At 43.3% G+C, this 14668-nt stretch overlaps 1 protein-coding gene across 2 annotated transcripts in view; it reads right to left on the bottom strand.

Moving 5' to 3' along the window:
* Positions 1–14668, bottom strand: part of DIS3L2 (DIS3 like 3'-5' exoribonuclease 2) — a 188458-nt gene that overhangs the window by 75748 nt on the left and 98042 nt on the right. For both annotated transcript variants that reach the window (XM_082766823.1, XM_082766824.1), the window contains one exon: positions 14235–14314. In XM_082766823.1, coding sequence (XP_082622949.1) covers positions 14235–14314 — 80 coding nt within the window. The remainder of the gene's footprint in view (positions 1–14234; positions 14315–14668) is intronic.

Below are 14668 nucleotides of genomic sequence, written 5' to 3'. Positions count from 1 at the left end.
GATTTCTCTCAAATCTCTGCTTCTGAATGTGCTGTGCAAAATGCCAGCCTAAGCCTGCACTGAAATACCTGCCTGCTGCTCTCCCCTGGTTTATTTGCCAATTGAAATGAAAAGTGTTTCTCTAGCCACAAAGTTCTTTCCCTGGCATTCTCTTCCAGATCCACAAACAGTTTTTCTAGTCTCATTAATTTTTTATGACAGTCACAAAAGGAACATTTCACGTTGTGAGTCTTGTGCTATTTCCCAAGAAAAAAAGAAGTATGTGGCCTGAATGAAAGGAAAAAAGAGTTAAAGCACCATTCCTTTACCCAAAAAGCTTTGTCAGAGAGCACAGAGAAGAGGAATGGTGGACAACACACGGACCACACACCACACTCTGCTACACACTGCCTACTCCACGTTCATTTTGATGACAAAATCGACGTCTCCAGCAGAGACTTCAAGCCTTGGCATGTAGCTCCCTGTTTTGATAGACTTCGTTCCCTGAAATTCTTGCAGAGAAGAGTACTTTACAAGCCACAGACTTGCTTCAACCCAAATTTACAATTCTCCTACAATGAACCTACAAGCCCTAAAGCCACACTACTACTTTAAAGGTTATTTTTTAAAAGGTGTCTACATAAAAATATACAGGGGATTAAGCATAGCACTTCATACAGCTGATATTTAAGCAAGAGCTGAAGGAAACGTGTATTGCAATGAAAAACGCTGAAGGCACTTGGATGGCTCCTTTCATTCAGGGTGGAAAAGTGGGTGCAAAATTGTCATCCCAAACTCCATCACTATGAAGCTGCTATGTGGGAGATGTTTAGGAACAGGGAATGCAGTTAGAATCAAGCAACGCCTGCTTTATTAGCCAGCTGTACCCTACTCTCTGCAAACAGAGATGGATGGGGGAGAGGACACAGAGAGGACAATTTCCCTTTTCAACTTCACCATGACACAGGTTGCTGGAACAGCAGAATAAAATGGATCTGTGTTTCTCCAAGCTTCTAGAAGCCTGTTTTTTCCTCTAGAAGCTTACCAAATGATCGAGCTGCTCATGGCAGGCCTCCCCGGCACAAAGCTGCCCTAGGCACACAGCAGTTTTAGAGAAAGTTCAGCTCCTTGATCCGAGAATCTGGTTTATTTGAACCCACTCCAAAAGCTTGTGTACGTAACACTGATACGATGCTAAAATCAAAGGAGAATGGTTCAAGTGTGGCACCTTTGAGAACAAAGAACAAGCTGTTCCCTTTTTTTTTCCACTGATGATCTCATCCTTTAGGACAAAACAGTTCAAAGAACTTTTTTCCTTCTTTACTGAAAAAAAAAATTATAAACAAAAAGGATTAGCAAGGAAGAGCTGGAGGAAAAGGAAAAAGACCTTTCAGTCTGTAAATGCTCCATAAAAACTGCCAGCCCAGCAAGTTGTATCAAGTATTTGCCCCAGGAATTAGACAGTTGAGCTGAATTTATTTGAACAGCATGCAAGTTAACACAATGGCAGCAAATCCTTCTCCATCTTCAGCAACCCTCGTCAATCCTAGTACATATGCAGCAAGAAAGACCAAGCAAGCTCACATCATACCTCGGTATATGCAGATTTTAGGAGCATGGAACTTAAAAATGCAACTCCTCAAGGATAAAACAGCAAAAGGTAATTCTCTACCATGCAGACACACTCCCCTTCATTTCCATCTCACCTTCACACATCATCATTCTCAGGAGAGAGGACAAGCACTAATAGAGTGTTAAGTCAACTTAAAATTTAAGACCAAATTTTTGTATTAGCCGGTATTTCTCAAGCTGTCTGTTACCCCTCAGTAAGGGATCCATAGGAAAGTTCAAAGCCAACTGCAAAGTGTTTGCTCCAGCCAGAAAACAGGCAACCACCCAGCTGCTGCCAGCAACTGAAGGTAGCTGGCTGTTCCCTGGCTACACCAACTCTGGCAGCAAATAATTACAGCTCTTCCCCGTTCCCCTGCCCTGGGGGGGGGGGCTGCTGCTGCTCACTTACCTGCGAAGCAGTATTTAGTGCCTTGCAGAAGTACGAAAAACTTGTACAAAGAGAGACAGACGAGGCCTTCCACCTACATGAGCATTTTGCTGCTGTTTGAAGTGTTGAACAGGATCTCATCAGGGCTGAGGTTCTCCTCTGTGGCTGTTGGGCATAGGGGCAAGGGCAGTCTCTGCAGGAGAGGCTCAGCCAGCCAGCAGGGGCTGCAGGCGGTAAGATGGGTGCACACAAAACAAACACAACTTGCACGGAGGCAGAAAATGGCACTGACACCTGAGGAAGCTGCTGGAAGTAACTAGGGATCATCACAGATGTTGAATACGAGCCTTTAAATGAAGGACCTGACCCAAACACCTCTATTTCCCTTCCCATGTGTATGTACTACACCAGTACGCTGACAGCCCAGGAATGCAGAAGCGCCCCTCTGGGCACAGAGGCAGAGACAAAGAGAAGAGAGTGACTGCCCGAGTGGGAGAAAAGAGCAGGAGGGAAAGGAAAAAAAAAATAAAAGAGCAAGACGTAGAAGAGATTAATACAAAAATTAAAGTGGGACTGTGGAAAGAGCAAGCTATTTGTCTTCTCCGCAGTCTGAAGACATAGGTGGGTGGCTTTAATTCTCGGCTGAGGTTACTTTTCCACCGCAGGAAGCCAAGCTATTGTTCAGAAAATCAGACAGTGTGCTTTATTTTTATTTTACTTATTTTAAAATAACAAGGAAAGTGCTTAAATTTTACTTGTGTGCCCTAGGGCCATTTTGCTTTTTGAAAGCACAGTGCAACTGAGCATAAATCCATTAACTTGTTTATCAGGAAACCCAAGTTTTAAAATTATCACATGATGTTGCTTTATCTAACCGAAATGCAACTAATTACACCTTTTTTAAAAGCAATTAATTGCTTTTTCATTCTGAAAAGGTCTCTTCCTTGACACAACCCCATGAAAAGACTCTGGCAAAAGGGATCAGAATTCCGCATCTCAAGAGAGCGGGACAAGTCCCCAGGGCACAGAGCAGCAACTTTCCCAACCAAGCATAAACATGACTTTAGTAAATGTTGCAATGACTTGAAAATAGGAAAAATCGTCTGCCCAAACAAACAATAAGCACCTCTAAAGGGTAACGATCCACAAAATACTACGTACTCCCAGGCTCTGCTGCCAGCTTGGCCTCCAGAACCTGTCCAAGCCCCTCTGCTGCTGGTTTGCATGTGAAACGTCCCACGGAAACATCCCCCTACGCCTTTCAAGCCATTTGACCTCTTCTTTAAAGCCTGCTTAGTCACTTTTTTTCGAGGTTTGTAGCACCTGGAGACGCAGCCAAGGTCAGGCCCCCAGCTCCGTGGGCTGCACATTCCCATGCAAAGGGAGAGGGAGCAGCAGCTCACGCGGCGCGGCAGCGCGCCCGCTCCACGTGTCTGAACCAGACTGGAAACAGCAGAAGGGCTGGGTCTTGGCTTCTGCTTTGCTTCTTGAAAACAGTTAAAATTGCTTCCTTTCTATCTCGACCACTTTAGCCTTTACGGATCACATTTACCTCGTTTTCTTCGGGAGTTGGGGACGAGGAAAGCTGAGATTTTGCTCATTTGATCACACAAATTCAGGAGCTGCGAGACGGGCCAAATCCTCAAGATCAGTAGAACTGAAATTGCCCCTAGTTCTTCCAAGCTGAGACACAGGATGAGATCACAGGTTAAAGGGAAACAATCTTTAGTTACTCCTCCCATATCAAAAGTTTTGGCACTTCCAGGATTTCTGAAAGTATCTGAGAAGCCACTGATACAAACGGTGATGTTGCAAGGGGCGATGCTCTCAGTGATCCTGAACCGGGGAACGTTCAGAGCATTTCTTAAAAATAGATGGGGGAAAGGGGAGAATGACACCATACACGCACAAAAAAAATAAGTTAAAAGGTTAGGGTGGGACTTCAATGAGTCTAAACTCCAGAATGATTCCTATCTGCTCTGTAGTGACTTTTAAAGCACGGTTTTACTCAGCTCTTGTAACTACTCCAACCTTTGGTACTTTTGTCTCTGGCACCGGCTGCCTGTTACGGAGATGACTGTGATTTCACAAACCAGCTTGGGATTGGCTCCAGGTACGGCACAACACAGAACTCGTGCTCATTCGGTGCCTGTAGCAATGAAGGACAAGTGAAGATGAAAAGCAGAAAAAATGTTCTAGGAAAGGAGCCGTTCCTAAGCTGTTCCTGAACACTTTTTTTCCATGAGCCCATCGGCAATTCCTTAAATAGTTTCAGAATTATGAGGAGACTATCTATTACTGAATTAAATGCTGGGAGCAGGTCTTCCATGTGAACTGCATACAGTTTTTGTCTGTAGCAGCTAATAAATTCAGCAATGCCCTAAACCCACTTGGTAATAGAATTTAAAAGCTACCTTTTATACTGCAAAACAAAACCAGTACAAGCCCGTAGCCGGGCACTTCACTCGTAGTGTGTTACAGAGCTCTGAGTTTTATACACAAACCAGCACAGCCCAAACCAGTTCAGTGCTGTTTTAAATGCTTTCACTATGGTTAGCACGAAATCCTCTGCGAGGCACATGCTTCCCCACGCTGCCCAGCCCTGAGGAGTACTTCAGAGAAGGCTCTTGGCCAGCAAAGTATTCCCAGCCTCTTAGGAGAGTGGGAGGTCAAGCCTCCCATGGGAACATGGGGTAGATCTTCATGCTGGTTGTGTTCTCCAAACCACCACCTTCCACGAGGTGGAAACAAGCTGGTGATGGATCAGAAGTCGGGTCTCCAGACCTCACTGAATATACCATGGTATCAAGGCAGAGAAAACCAACACCCGAGTGTCCTCTCCTGCCAGCAAACCCAAGTCAGTTCCTCACCTTGTGACAGGAGATGCTGCCAGCCAGAACGCACCCGCTGCCTACACCATTCCTGAAAACTGCCTTCAAACCTGATGCAATAAGTTAAGAGAACAGAAGAGCTCTTCTGTGCAAATGTTACCACCGCACCATTAAGCTGGATACTTTCACAAAGAAGGGATTCTCCTGGGCGAAAAGCACTAAATAGTCAGAAGGACAGAATTTATGTAGCATGCACCAGATAAAATATTTAATTGCAGACTGAAGGACACAGGGAACGATATCTAACAGAATAAGCATGCAGCAGAAAGATTTGTTCACACTGCTGAACAAGAAACCAGGAGTAAAATACAGATGAAAGAGAAGCACAAGTATCTTAACAGTAAAAGTCAGGCCAGACCACGGGACAGTTGGGGACACAAAGCATAATGATGGGAAACTAAGAGATTGTGCCATTTGGACCAGAGGCCCTTGGAAATCTTTTCCAACCTTAATGATTCTGTGATTTCTGTGATGCATCAACTCTGGCCAGCATTAGAAAACTCAGACGTGTGTCCTTATGTGCTGATGCCTATGCCCGACCTTTTTTTGCCCATGCAGGATTTCTCCCCACTCCTATGTCGGTATCTGTTCACAGTGCAGAGGGTCACAGGTAAGCTGGTTTCCTCCATGCCTGCACGAATGCCTAGAGGTCTTTGTGAGGTGCTAAAACAGCAAGAGAGGTTTGAAACATTATATTGACTTCTTTGCATGATTTGAGTGCAATGAGTAAAATGAAGGGGCGTAAGGACCTCAAATACATTCAATTTCCCCACGGAATGACAGGGCTTGCTACATGGCCATCCCTGGGAGAACCTCCAGAGGACTGCTCGTGACTTAGGCCCACCACAAATCTTTGCTACTCGGAGTCTAATGCAGGCACTTGGCAGATGGATCTTTTCCCTCTCACCAAGACAAGCTGTCAAGCAGATCACCAAGGCAAATGTGTTTCTGTGAACTCAAATTCCTAGCTTAGAGAGCACTTGTTGCTGGTAGATAGGAGTTACCAAGGGAGACTGCGCTCAGCTCTTTCAAACACCTCCTTAACAGCTAGATTTCCAGCCAACAAGATGAAGGCAAAAGGACAATTTCTGGCATTTGCGCTGTGTTTTGTTTATATCTCTATTCCAAATCCCATTCAAGAGGTTAACTCCATCAGGAAACCAGCAGTCGCTGAATTTTAAGAGATGGGAAGTGGCACCCAGCAGCTTTCAAGATGAATTACAATCATTTGGGGTGTAGGATGGTGTCCTGTTCCTGAAGTGAAGGTTTAGAGTGGGGAGGGACCTGCCTCTCTCTACTGTTAGGTCAATCTCTTTTGTGATATCTCTACTGAACCAGTGTAATCCAAGGCTGAGGGAATATTCCCAGGCATTCAAAGAGACCTTGGGATTCAGAGCTAGGCCAAACACGTACAAGGTACTTCCCCACTGAGCAGCCTTGACATTTCAACTTCTTTAAGAACAGAAGGCAGCTGCTGAGATTTCACTCTTAGCCATCCAACTTTCGGTTTATTTTTGGAAGGATTTCCAAAATACTTCCATCTGCACCTTATTTTACACTTTGTGTAACTAGCATAATAGTCAACAATCAAGAAAAACTGTAGTGAATTGCCCTGTAAGAAGACATTCTTTCTGGTCAGCTGGATCCTTAAACAAACCCCTGCACTGCAATAAACTAAAAGTTAAGACAATAGTCCCGTGGTTGGGAGGGATCCTCCCATTTTAAGAAGTTGGTAACAGAATATGTGCAGCAATAACATCTTTGTCGCCTGCATGCAACAGAATATGACTGAAGTTAGTTAGGAATAGGTTCTCACACAGTTATTTGCACCCTTTTTATCTTCCTCACACATCTTTGGATTTTTATCTGCTTGATTTACTGGGCAATCCTGCTTTCTCTAGTTCTAGCTGGTCACCACCTGTCATTTGCAGTTCTCCTCTAAACACCCTCCTGGTCCCTGAGGTCCTTTTCAGTGAAAAGGAAATCCTAGACAGATTGCTTTCAGATCTGTTTGTACAGGAATTTCTGGATCCCTTCCCCTTTATCCACATCCATAAATGGATTCTATATATTTTTTCTTTGATACACAGTTGGGCACTGCTTTTTAAGTTAATATCTACACATGCGAGTGATATCTGCCAATCCAGGAAAACTCACACCTCTAAATCCTTGGGGAATTGTCCCAGGTCCTGAATTTATGAGCTGAAACGATCCAAAAAATGATTTCACCCAGAGCACCTCTCCTCACTGCAAGAAAACATATCCATTTTTAAATCCAGACTTTCTTATTTTGCTTCCCTGTGCTTTATCTGTTTAATGCACTTGTCTGGGGATTAGGCTCCCTCTGTTCCCCTTTCAACCACCGTCAGTTTGGAGCAAGCTCTGCTTCTTCTAGGCCAAGCTAAGGGGAGCACTAGGCTGTTCCCTTGTCTCACTGATTTCCAAAGAGATGTTCAGAAGTGGAAGGGTGACGCAATCCAGCCCTCTGATTCCATTCAACTCTGGCCTTGGAAATTGGAAGTGATGTGTGTTTCCGCAGAGACAACGCCACGTTACGTTGAAAGAGGCAAAGCACACTGTACGTGCTGCAATTTCCCCGGCATCACACGGGAGCACGTTGTGGGACACAGCATTGATCAGGATTTGGCAGAGACCCGAGAGTATTTTGCGTATTTCAAAGAATCTGCAACCACAGATCCTTGATGGGAAGAAAAAAAAAAAAAGGGGGAACGTACCTGTTTCTAATCACTGCAATATGTCTTGTCCACTTTTCTAGTGGCACACCATAGATCCTTAACAAAAACTCACCAGACTAATCAGCAGGTAACAGGAGAGCTGAGCTAATTCTGTCTGATATCAAAGGAAAAACTACCCAAATGTTACGCACAATCCTGTTCCTTGTATGTCTTCTTTATTTTTCCCACATCTGACTCCTGCAATAAATTTACGTAAATTGCAGTTTATGGTCATTTTATATTTAACTCATACATTGACGTTTCTGTCATTTTCTCTCTAAACCATGCCTGGTACCCACTCATCTCATACTCTTACCTTACAAAGAAGGAAGCATGGTAATTTCATAATGTAACTTTTGATTCAACACTAGTCCATTCTTCAGTGTTTATCTTAAGCAAATCAGCCCAGCAAGACTCTAATTACAAATTTTTCCTATAGTCTGTGCTGCAGAAACCAAAGGGAAGGTCTCATATCAAGTGTTGCTACAGCAAATTTTACCCTACAGTCTGTAAGTGACCAGGGAGATAAAGCTAAATAGAAGATAGAGGGATTATTTGTCTTTAAAAATAAATAATAATAATAAAGTGTACACAACATTGCAGAACAAAAACAACTAGCAGTCCCAGTGTCTGCAGACCTGCAGCAAACAAGGGATGACTTTACCAACATTGGTTGGTTTTTACCAACATGTATGGAAGACTCCTGGAACAGAGATGCAAGGCCTCTCGCTCTACACATCTTTCTGAAATCCTCACCCCACAATGGACTCACACGTGTCAGCTAAGGAGAAAGATCACGCTGCACTTTTCCCGGATTTGGGTCACTAAGAAAATCTCTCCTCTTTTCAAGACACTTAACTGAGCATTCCCCTTAGGTATATTTGATATAAATTCACCAACAGGATGAACAAATTTATAGGGAAGGGAAAACACAGGGAGCAGCACACTGCAGGTATCTCATTTGATTGGATCCTCAGGTAAAAACCAGGAAGATTTGATGAATGTATCTATATATGACCTCACTTCCACATACAGAAAACCAATGTCACTAAGGAAAAAAAAAACCAGGGCAACCAACCTGCAGGATGTGTTTCTGTTCTGCATTACAGCAATTCCTCCTAGAGTAAAACTTAAAGTACCTAAACTTGAATTACTCTTTGAAATTGAGGGATATGGGAATGAAAGAATGGCAAGAACCATGTTAGTCATCAATAAACACACAAGGAGATGTACAGAGACCCTGACAGTGTAGCCTGAAGTAGTTCTTTGAAATCAGCATCCAAAGATCTGCACAGAGGTGAGACAACCCCTCCAAAATGGACCCCAATAATTCCTGGTAACTCCTTTCCTGTCACAGCCTGAAATTTCAGCAGATGGAATTATCTGCCTTTAAAGTGGTTAAATTTCACCTCTCTTCCTACTAGCGAGTAGCTTTCAAACGCAGCACAACTGCTTCAGCTGTGTGCATTACCAGAAACGTATCACACGACACTTGCAGATCATTCCCAGAAGAAGTCTGGCAAGTGCACGAAATTCGCCTGGTTCCGCCGGGACGTGCAGCTCACGTGGCGAGCTCTTACACGCGGAGATCAGAGCAAATCTTTAAACGTCTGCACCCCGGAGGAAAGCGCTCAGGCTTGAAAGTTGTGAGCTTGCTGCCTGTGAACACTGCGCCGCTGGACGCTCCTGGCTGCAGCCGTTCGCCGGGATACGTGCGGAAAGAAAGGATCACAAAAAGAGCATTGACTGAAATGAACTCGCTTAAAACCTTAAGCTACCCTGAAACAACTCGACACACGCCGTAGAAGCGAGCTGCAGTCCAGACCCATCTTTTACTCCGAGATGATGCTGAGTCATCGAAACGGAGTACAGTTCGTTCATATTTCTAAAGCTGTTACATAAATAACCCTGTTTTCATGCTTTATTGGAGCTGATCTCTTAAAATATACACTGACAAATGCAAACAGCAAGCTTACCTCCCTACTGCTATCATTAAACAATAAAGAGGAGCACGACAGTTAATCAAAAGCAGACTCCAATAGAAAATCCTCTCAAAACCAGGCTGGCCCACTTAAGACATATATCCCTGTACAGTTTCCAACTGCTGCAAGGTCTTGCTGTGAGCTCCATTAAAAATAAAGCTCTTCCCACAATCATCCCTTGCTTCCTTTTCTAGTGACACCCTGCTACTGGATAGTTCCTTAGGACAGACTTATGGATTACTTCTAGAAAAAAAAAATCACCTTTTTTTTTTACAGAGTACGTAGCATAGGCGAGTCCTCCGTCCAGTGACTGGAGCAGATAAAGGTTATGCTGAGAAGTTTTAAAATTTAGCAAAGGTGCAAACACAGTCCCCCATCTCTCTGCTTGCCTTCGTGGCAAAGAAATTGCCACAATCCTGAATAAATTAGCAATGAATGTTTGAGGACGAAGACAATTTCATTCTTCAAAATCTTCTGAAATGCACTGATCGAGGTGTCTAATGGGCAAAGTGTGAGCAATGGGTGTTGGTTTTTTTTTTTGTACTTTAAATAGGTGCTAATAAACTGAGAGAAATGGACATTTTCTGAATTGGGTACTGCGTTCTCTGTTGATTTTTGGAGAACTCCTGACATCATGAGGATGCCAGATATGTGGTTTGCTCATGCCGGCTTTTTTTTTTCTTTTTTTAAAGTGTTTAACATATGGGCAAAAAAGATGGAAAAAATAATAATTTCTTGTAACTGGGTTTACGTTTGGAATAAAAGATGTGTTAACTCTTAACACAACTTTGTCCTCATGAGACATGAAGTCTTGCCAGCCCTGGATAAGCTCTTTAACCTCTAAAACAACTCTTTGTCATAATAATTGCAGCTAGTATAGCAACTTTTAAAGCCAGAAATCCCTCAGGGTACCTCCAAAATATACCAAGGAGATCCAGTAAGTGCAAGATTAATATTCCCATAAGAGCTCTCCTTAACGCAGAAGGGTTGCAAACAGAAACAGCTTTGCAAGCAAGGAAACCCAAGGGACCCCTAGCACTGGTTTTCAACCTTTCTAGATCACAGGCTCCTGAAAATTTTCAGTGAAAGCACAGATGTCAAAAAAATAAAAAATAAATCATGTATGCTGATGGCTTTATACCTTTGCTTTTGCCATCCACACTTCACGGGCCTGTAACACTAGGCCTTGTTTTCCTGTAGCAGTTGATGGACCCCAGGCAGATGATGACCAAGGCTATAGCTGCACAGTGGGAAATACCTCAGAAAGGGGCACAGGATATAGGCAATAGGGCAAATGGATGGGAAACACACTCCTTACAGGAGACTCACAAAACATTATTTAGATCAGGGTTTTCAGATCATCAAGTCTTTGAAAAATATCACCTTTGGAATTCAGCGTTTCAGCAGTGAGCCAAAATTGTCAGAAAAAAAAAAGGTTCGGGAAATGCTGAAGGAAATTTGGGCTTCAAACAGCAGCGCATTGGGAGGAGAATGGACGAGAGTCCCCCAGGATGGTTCTTAGTTGCTTTTATTACTCATCTACACATAAAAAAAATCATGCAAGGAGATGTTTGCACAACATCAGTCATTGGACATGATTCCAGACTGGATATCTTTGCTTTAGATAAATCTCCTGTTTTAAATGAGTATTTAAGCATTGGCTGCAGAAGGTTTCCTGCAGTCTCTCTCCTGCTTTTTGTGCCCCTCACTCCCGCTTGGCTCCTCAGCACCTTCCTGGAGCGCTCAGAACTCACCAAAGACCACGAAGATTTGTTTTTCTTGTCCTTATTTCCTTCTGAGCCACAGGGTCTCCTTAGAATAAAGGAGACATTTCTAATATAAAGAAAGGCCGTTTCCATGGTGGTTCCTTCCACACCGATGTAAAATCTGGTCCTTGGGACACTCAGCAGCCATGAAAGGTGTCATGCTGAGTGTCAAAGGGGGTGATGTTCCTTGGCCTAAGCCCTGCTGGAGCAAGGGTGCTGCTCCCACAGCGGGGCTGAGGCTGGCAGGAGAGGCAGGGGACTGAGTACCCAGGGTGGGCACAAATAAGATTGCTCTTAAAGGAGGCTCCAGCTCAGCGTCTTCTCATTGAGAGGAGTCCAGGGCGGAATGAGCCTGCTGGAAAATGTATGGCTCCAGCCAAAAGGCAGAGATCCTACACAAAGGGCTGCTGCGAGCAGGCTCTTAATCACGCTTTGTGATTCATGGAAAATGATATGTGGGGGCGAACAAAGGCCTGAGGGCTGGGACAGCCCCCAGTGGGTGCATTCACTTGCCTGCTTTTACAGCGCCTCTTGGATTTGCTCATCCCAGGCTCATCTGGAGGAATGAGGAACACGCACAACGCTCCCAAGAAGGACGCAAACTTCCAAAAGTCGTAAGTCCATGCTGGATTTCCCACTCCATAAGCTTTGGATACAAGCCACAGAAACCTTAACTTTTACTCTCAGGAAGTCAGCCATGCCCTGTCAGTCCCTGAGTCTTTCAAAGTTTCTTCATGTCTCTTCTAAATCACACTAGCAAAGTTTATTTTGGGAAACTGAGAGAAGAGAAAGGTTCCTGTACCTTCCACTTGTTTTATTTGAAAAGCTGAGCTTTGCAAACCCTCCCTGTGCAGAGTGAGCCTGTAGCCCAGTCCGTTTTACCTTTCTTTCCCAACCGCCTCATTTTCCTGAGAAGATGAAGTAGTACCTGACTGCAGAAGCATCCTCCGTCCACTCAGGATAAGTACATCAGAGATCACCTTTGAAATAACAGGGTATGCTGGGAGGGGGAACGGTGCCTGCTCCTGGTCACGTACAAGTACACTCATTCCCTGGAAGCATGGCTTTGACGTGACCCTCTCACGTATTCCTTAGCCTTCACTGAAGATCAGGAAAGGGCATGGAAAATATTCATCTGGGGAATCCAAGAAGCCAGCACAGGCCTTAACACAGCCCCTAGGAGAGGGAGGAGTCAGGGAAAAAAAAAAAAAACGAAAAAAAAAAAAAACAGGCCAAGAAGACTTGGGTGGTTTTTTGGGTTTTCCCCCCTCAGTTTAGTTGCATGAGAAGGACTTGTTCCAACAGGGCACGTGGGGCAGCACTGCTGCGATCCCACCTCTGCCTCACAAGGGGGCATTTTGCCATCAGGCTACAGAGCTTCAGCGACAGCCTGGTGATGTCTAGAAGGCTCTTGGCTGGACATTACAGGTAGAGAGGATCCTCTATGCACTGACATTTTTCCTTCCTTCCAGGTTGCAGGAAGAGGCCTCATACAGCATTTTCTGCAGTATGAGAGAGAAAACATGCTCATGACTGCCTGGCAGATACACCAAGTCCTAGGCATGAGCAATACTGTCTCTGGGAATGAAAAAATCCTGCTCATGTATTTTCCTTGAACATATTCTCCAAATGGCTTATGGATAAGAGAAAAATGCACCACTAATGAGTTCGGTGAATGGCAGCGTCTGAAATCCATGCACATGTTGATCAGCAGAGGTTCAGATGCCAGAGTTTCAACACCTTAGTTCTGAGTGACTGTGGGATCACAGCACTCATAAATCTACAAGGACCAATAATTCACATGATGAAGCTCAAAGAGGGAAAACAGAGTTAAGTTCAGGATCTCTCAAGAAGACTGTTTAAATTTTCTGTGAGACAGAACAGCAATTTTTCCTTAACCTTGTCTCAAAATTGATATATCAGTATAACCAGAAATAATGTTATTGGCCTCAAATTTTCTTGCATCTGGCTTTATTCTGTGTGTGTTTGTTTTAATCATTTCTATAGCCCTGTAATACTATTCTGTACCTGCGTCTAAGTGACTCAATTCATTGGCCACGTTACACAGAATGAAATCAACCAAAAACAGGGAATCATGTCTTTGATATTATCACATTGTGATGACTAATAAGAACAAGTAAAACTAAACACAAAGAAAAATCACTTTATCTTCTTTATTAGTTGTGGATATGTTAATCAAATCGTGTACTATTTCTAAACCAAGCCTGTTACTGGATTTCATCAAACTAAATGAGCAGAACTTGGATAGCACAGTAAGCTTACAAGAGTGAAGTTCCTTTAGTCAGAATCATCAAGACTTGGCTTCTGGAGCTTTACTTTCTGTTCTGCTGGCCTATGGCATAGTAAAAGTACAAATAAGGCAGAACAGAAAGCTTAAAAGGCAATGAGAAGAGGAACACAGCTTATAAGGCACACTCTGCTCATCTGACTACTCCCAGCATCCCATAAGCAAAGACCAAGAAGCATTCACCCAGTGACCTTCAAAAACCAGGTTCCTTTACCCAGGGACTACGTGCTCGAGGTCAAAGTTTTACTAGACTTCAGTATACGAGCGTGGTATATTAGCTATTCAACTGTAAGTCCTTTAACAACAGGGGACAGCTGAGATCTGCTCAAATCAAATTACAGTTCCAGTTATGCAAAATACTGTGGTTCTGCATTTCCTGACACCAGCATTATTTCAGGCTGCAGCTTGAAGGTATCTGCTCTGCGATTTCTGAAAACAGGCAATTAAAGCAGGTATAAAAATTATCACTTACTCATATTTGGTAAAGAATACTACATGACAAATAATATATATATGGACATGTCAACTGCTGAACATAAACACTGAGCAGTATTTTGTAAAATATATCTCATACCGTCAGGGAGTTGTTTACAGGACAAAGCATCATCAAGATCTTTGGCAGTTGATGGGTCGATGGTGAAAATGCATTCTTTCCTATCCAAGAAAAAAAAAAAAAAAAGGAAAATTTATCTTCCAGTCATGAAGAAGGCATCAAAACACATAGACCAGAGACATCCAGACAACAATAACAATGTTTTCAGAAGACTCAGGCTGTTGAAACATCTTCCAAACTAATCTGAAAGCCTAAATCAAATGTAAAAAAAAAAAAAGTTCTGGAGAAGTGAAATTCCTTGATGTCAGTTTTTTTGTTGCTGTTTTCTTTATTTTTTTGGGTAGAACTGATTGTTTTTAACAGCTTTCATCTCATTGCTCATTTTCCTCCACAAAAACTAAACAAGTGATCCCATCAAGTTCACTCTAAAGAAACAAGCAGGGAAAAGTCTCGAT

Source organism: Aythya marila (genome assembly GCF_965140915.1).
Source record: "Aythya marila genome assembly, chromosome: 9".
NCBI classification, from domain to species: domain Eukaryota; kingdom Metazoa; phylum Chordata; class Aves; order Anseriformes; family Anatidae; genus Aythya; species Aythya marila.
This window is presented reverse-complemented; position numbering and strand designations above follow the sequence as displayed.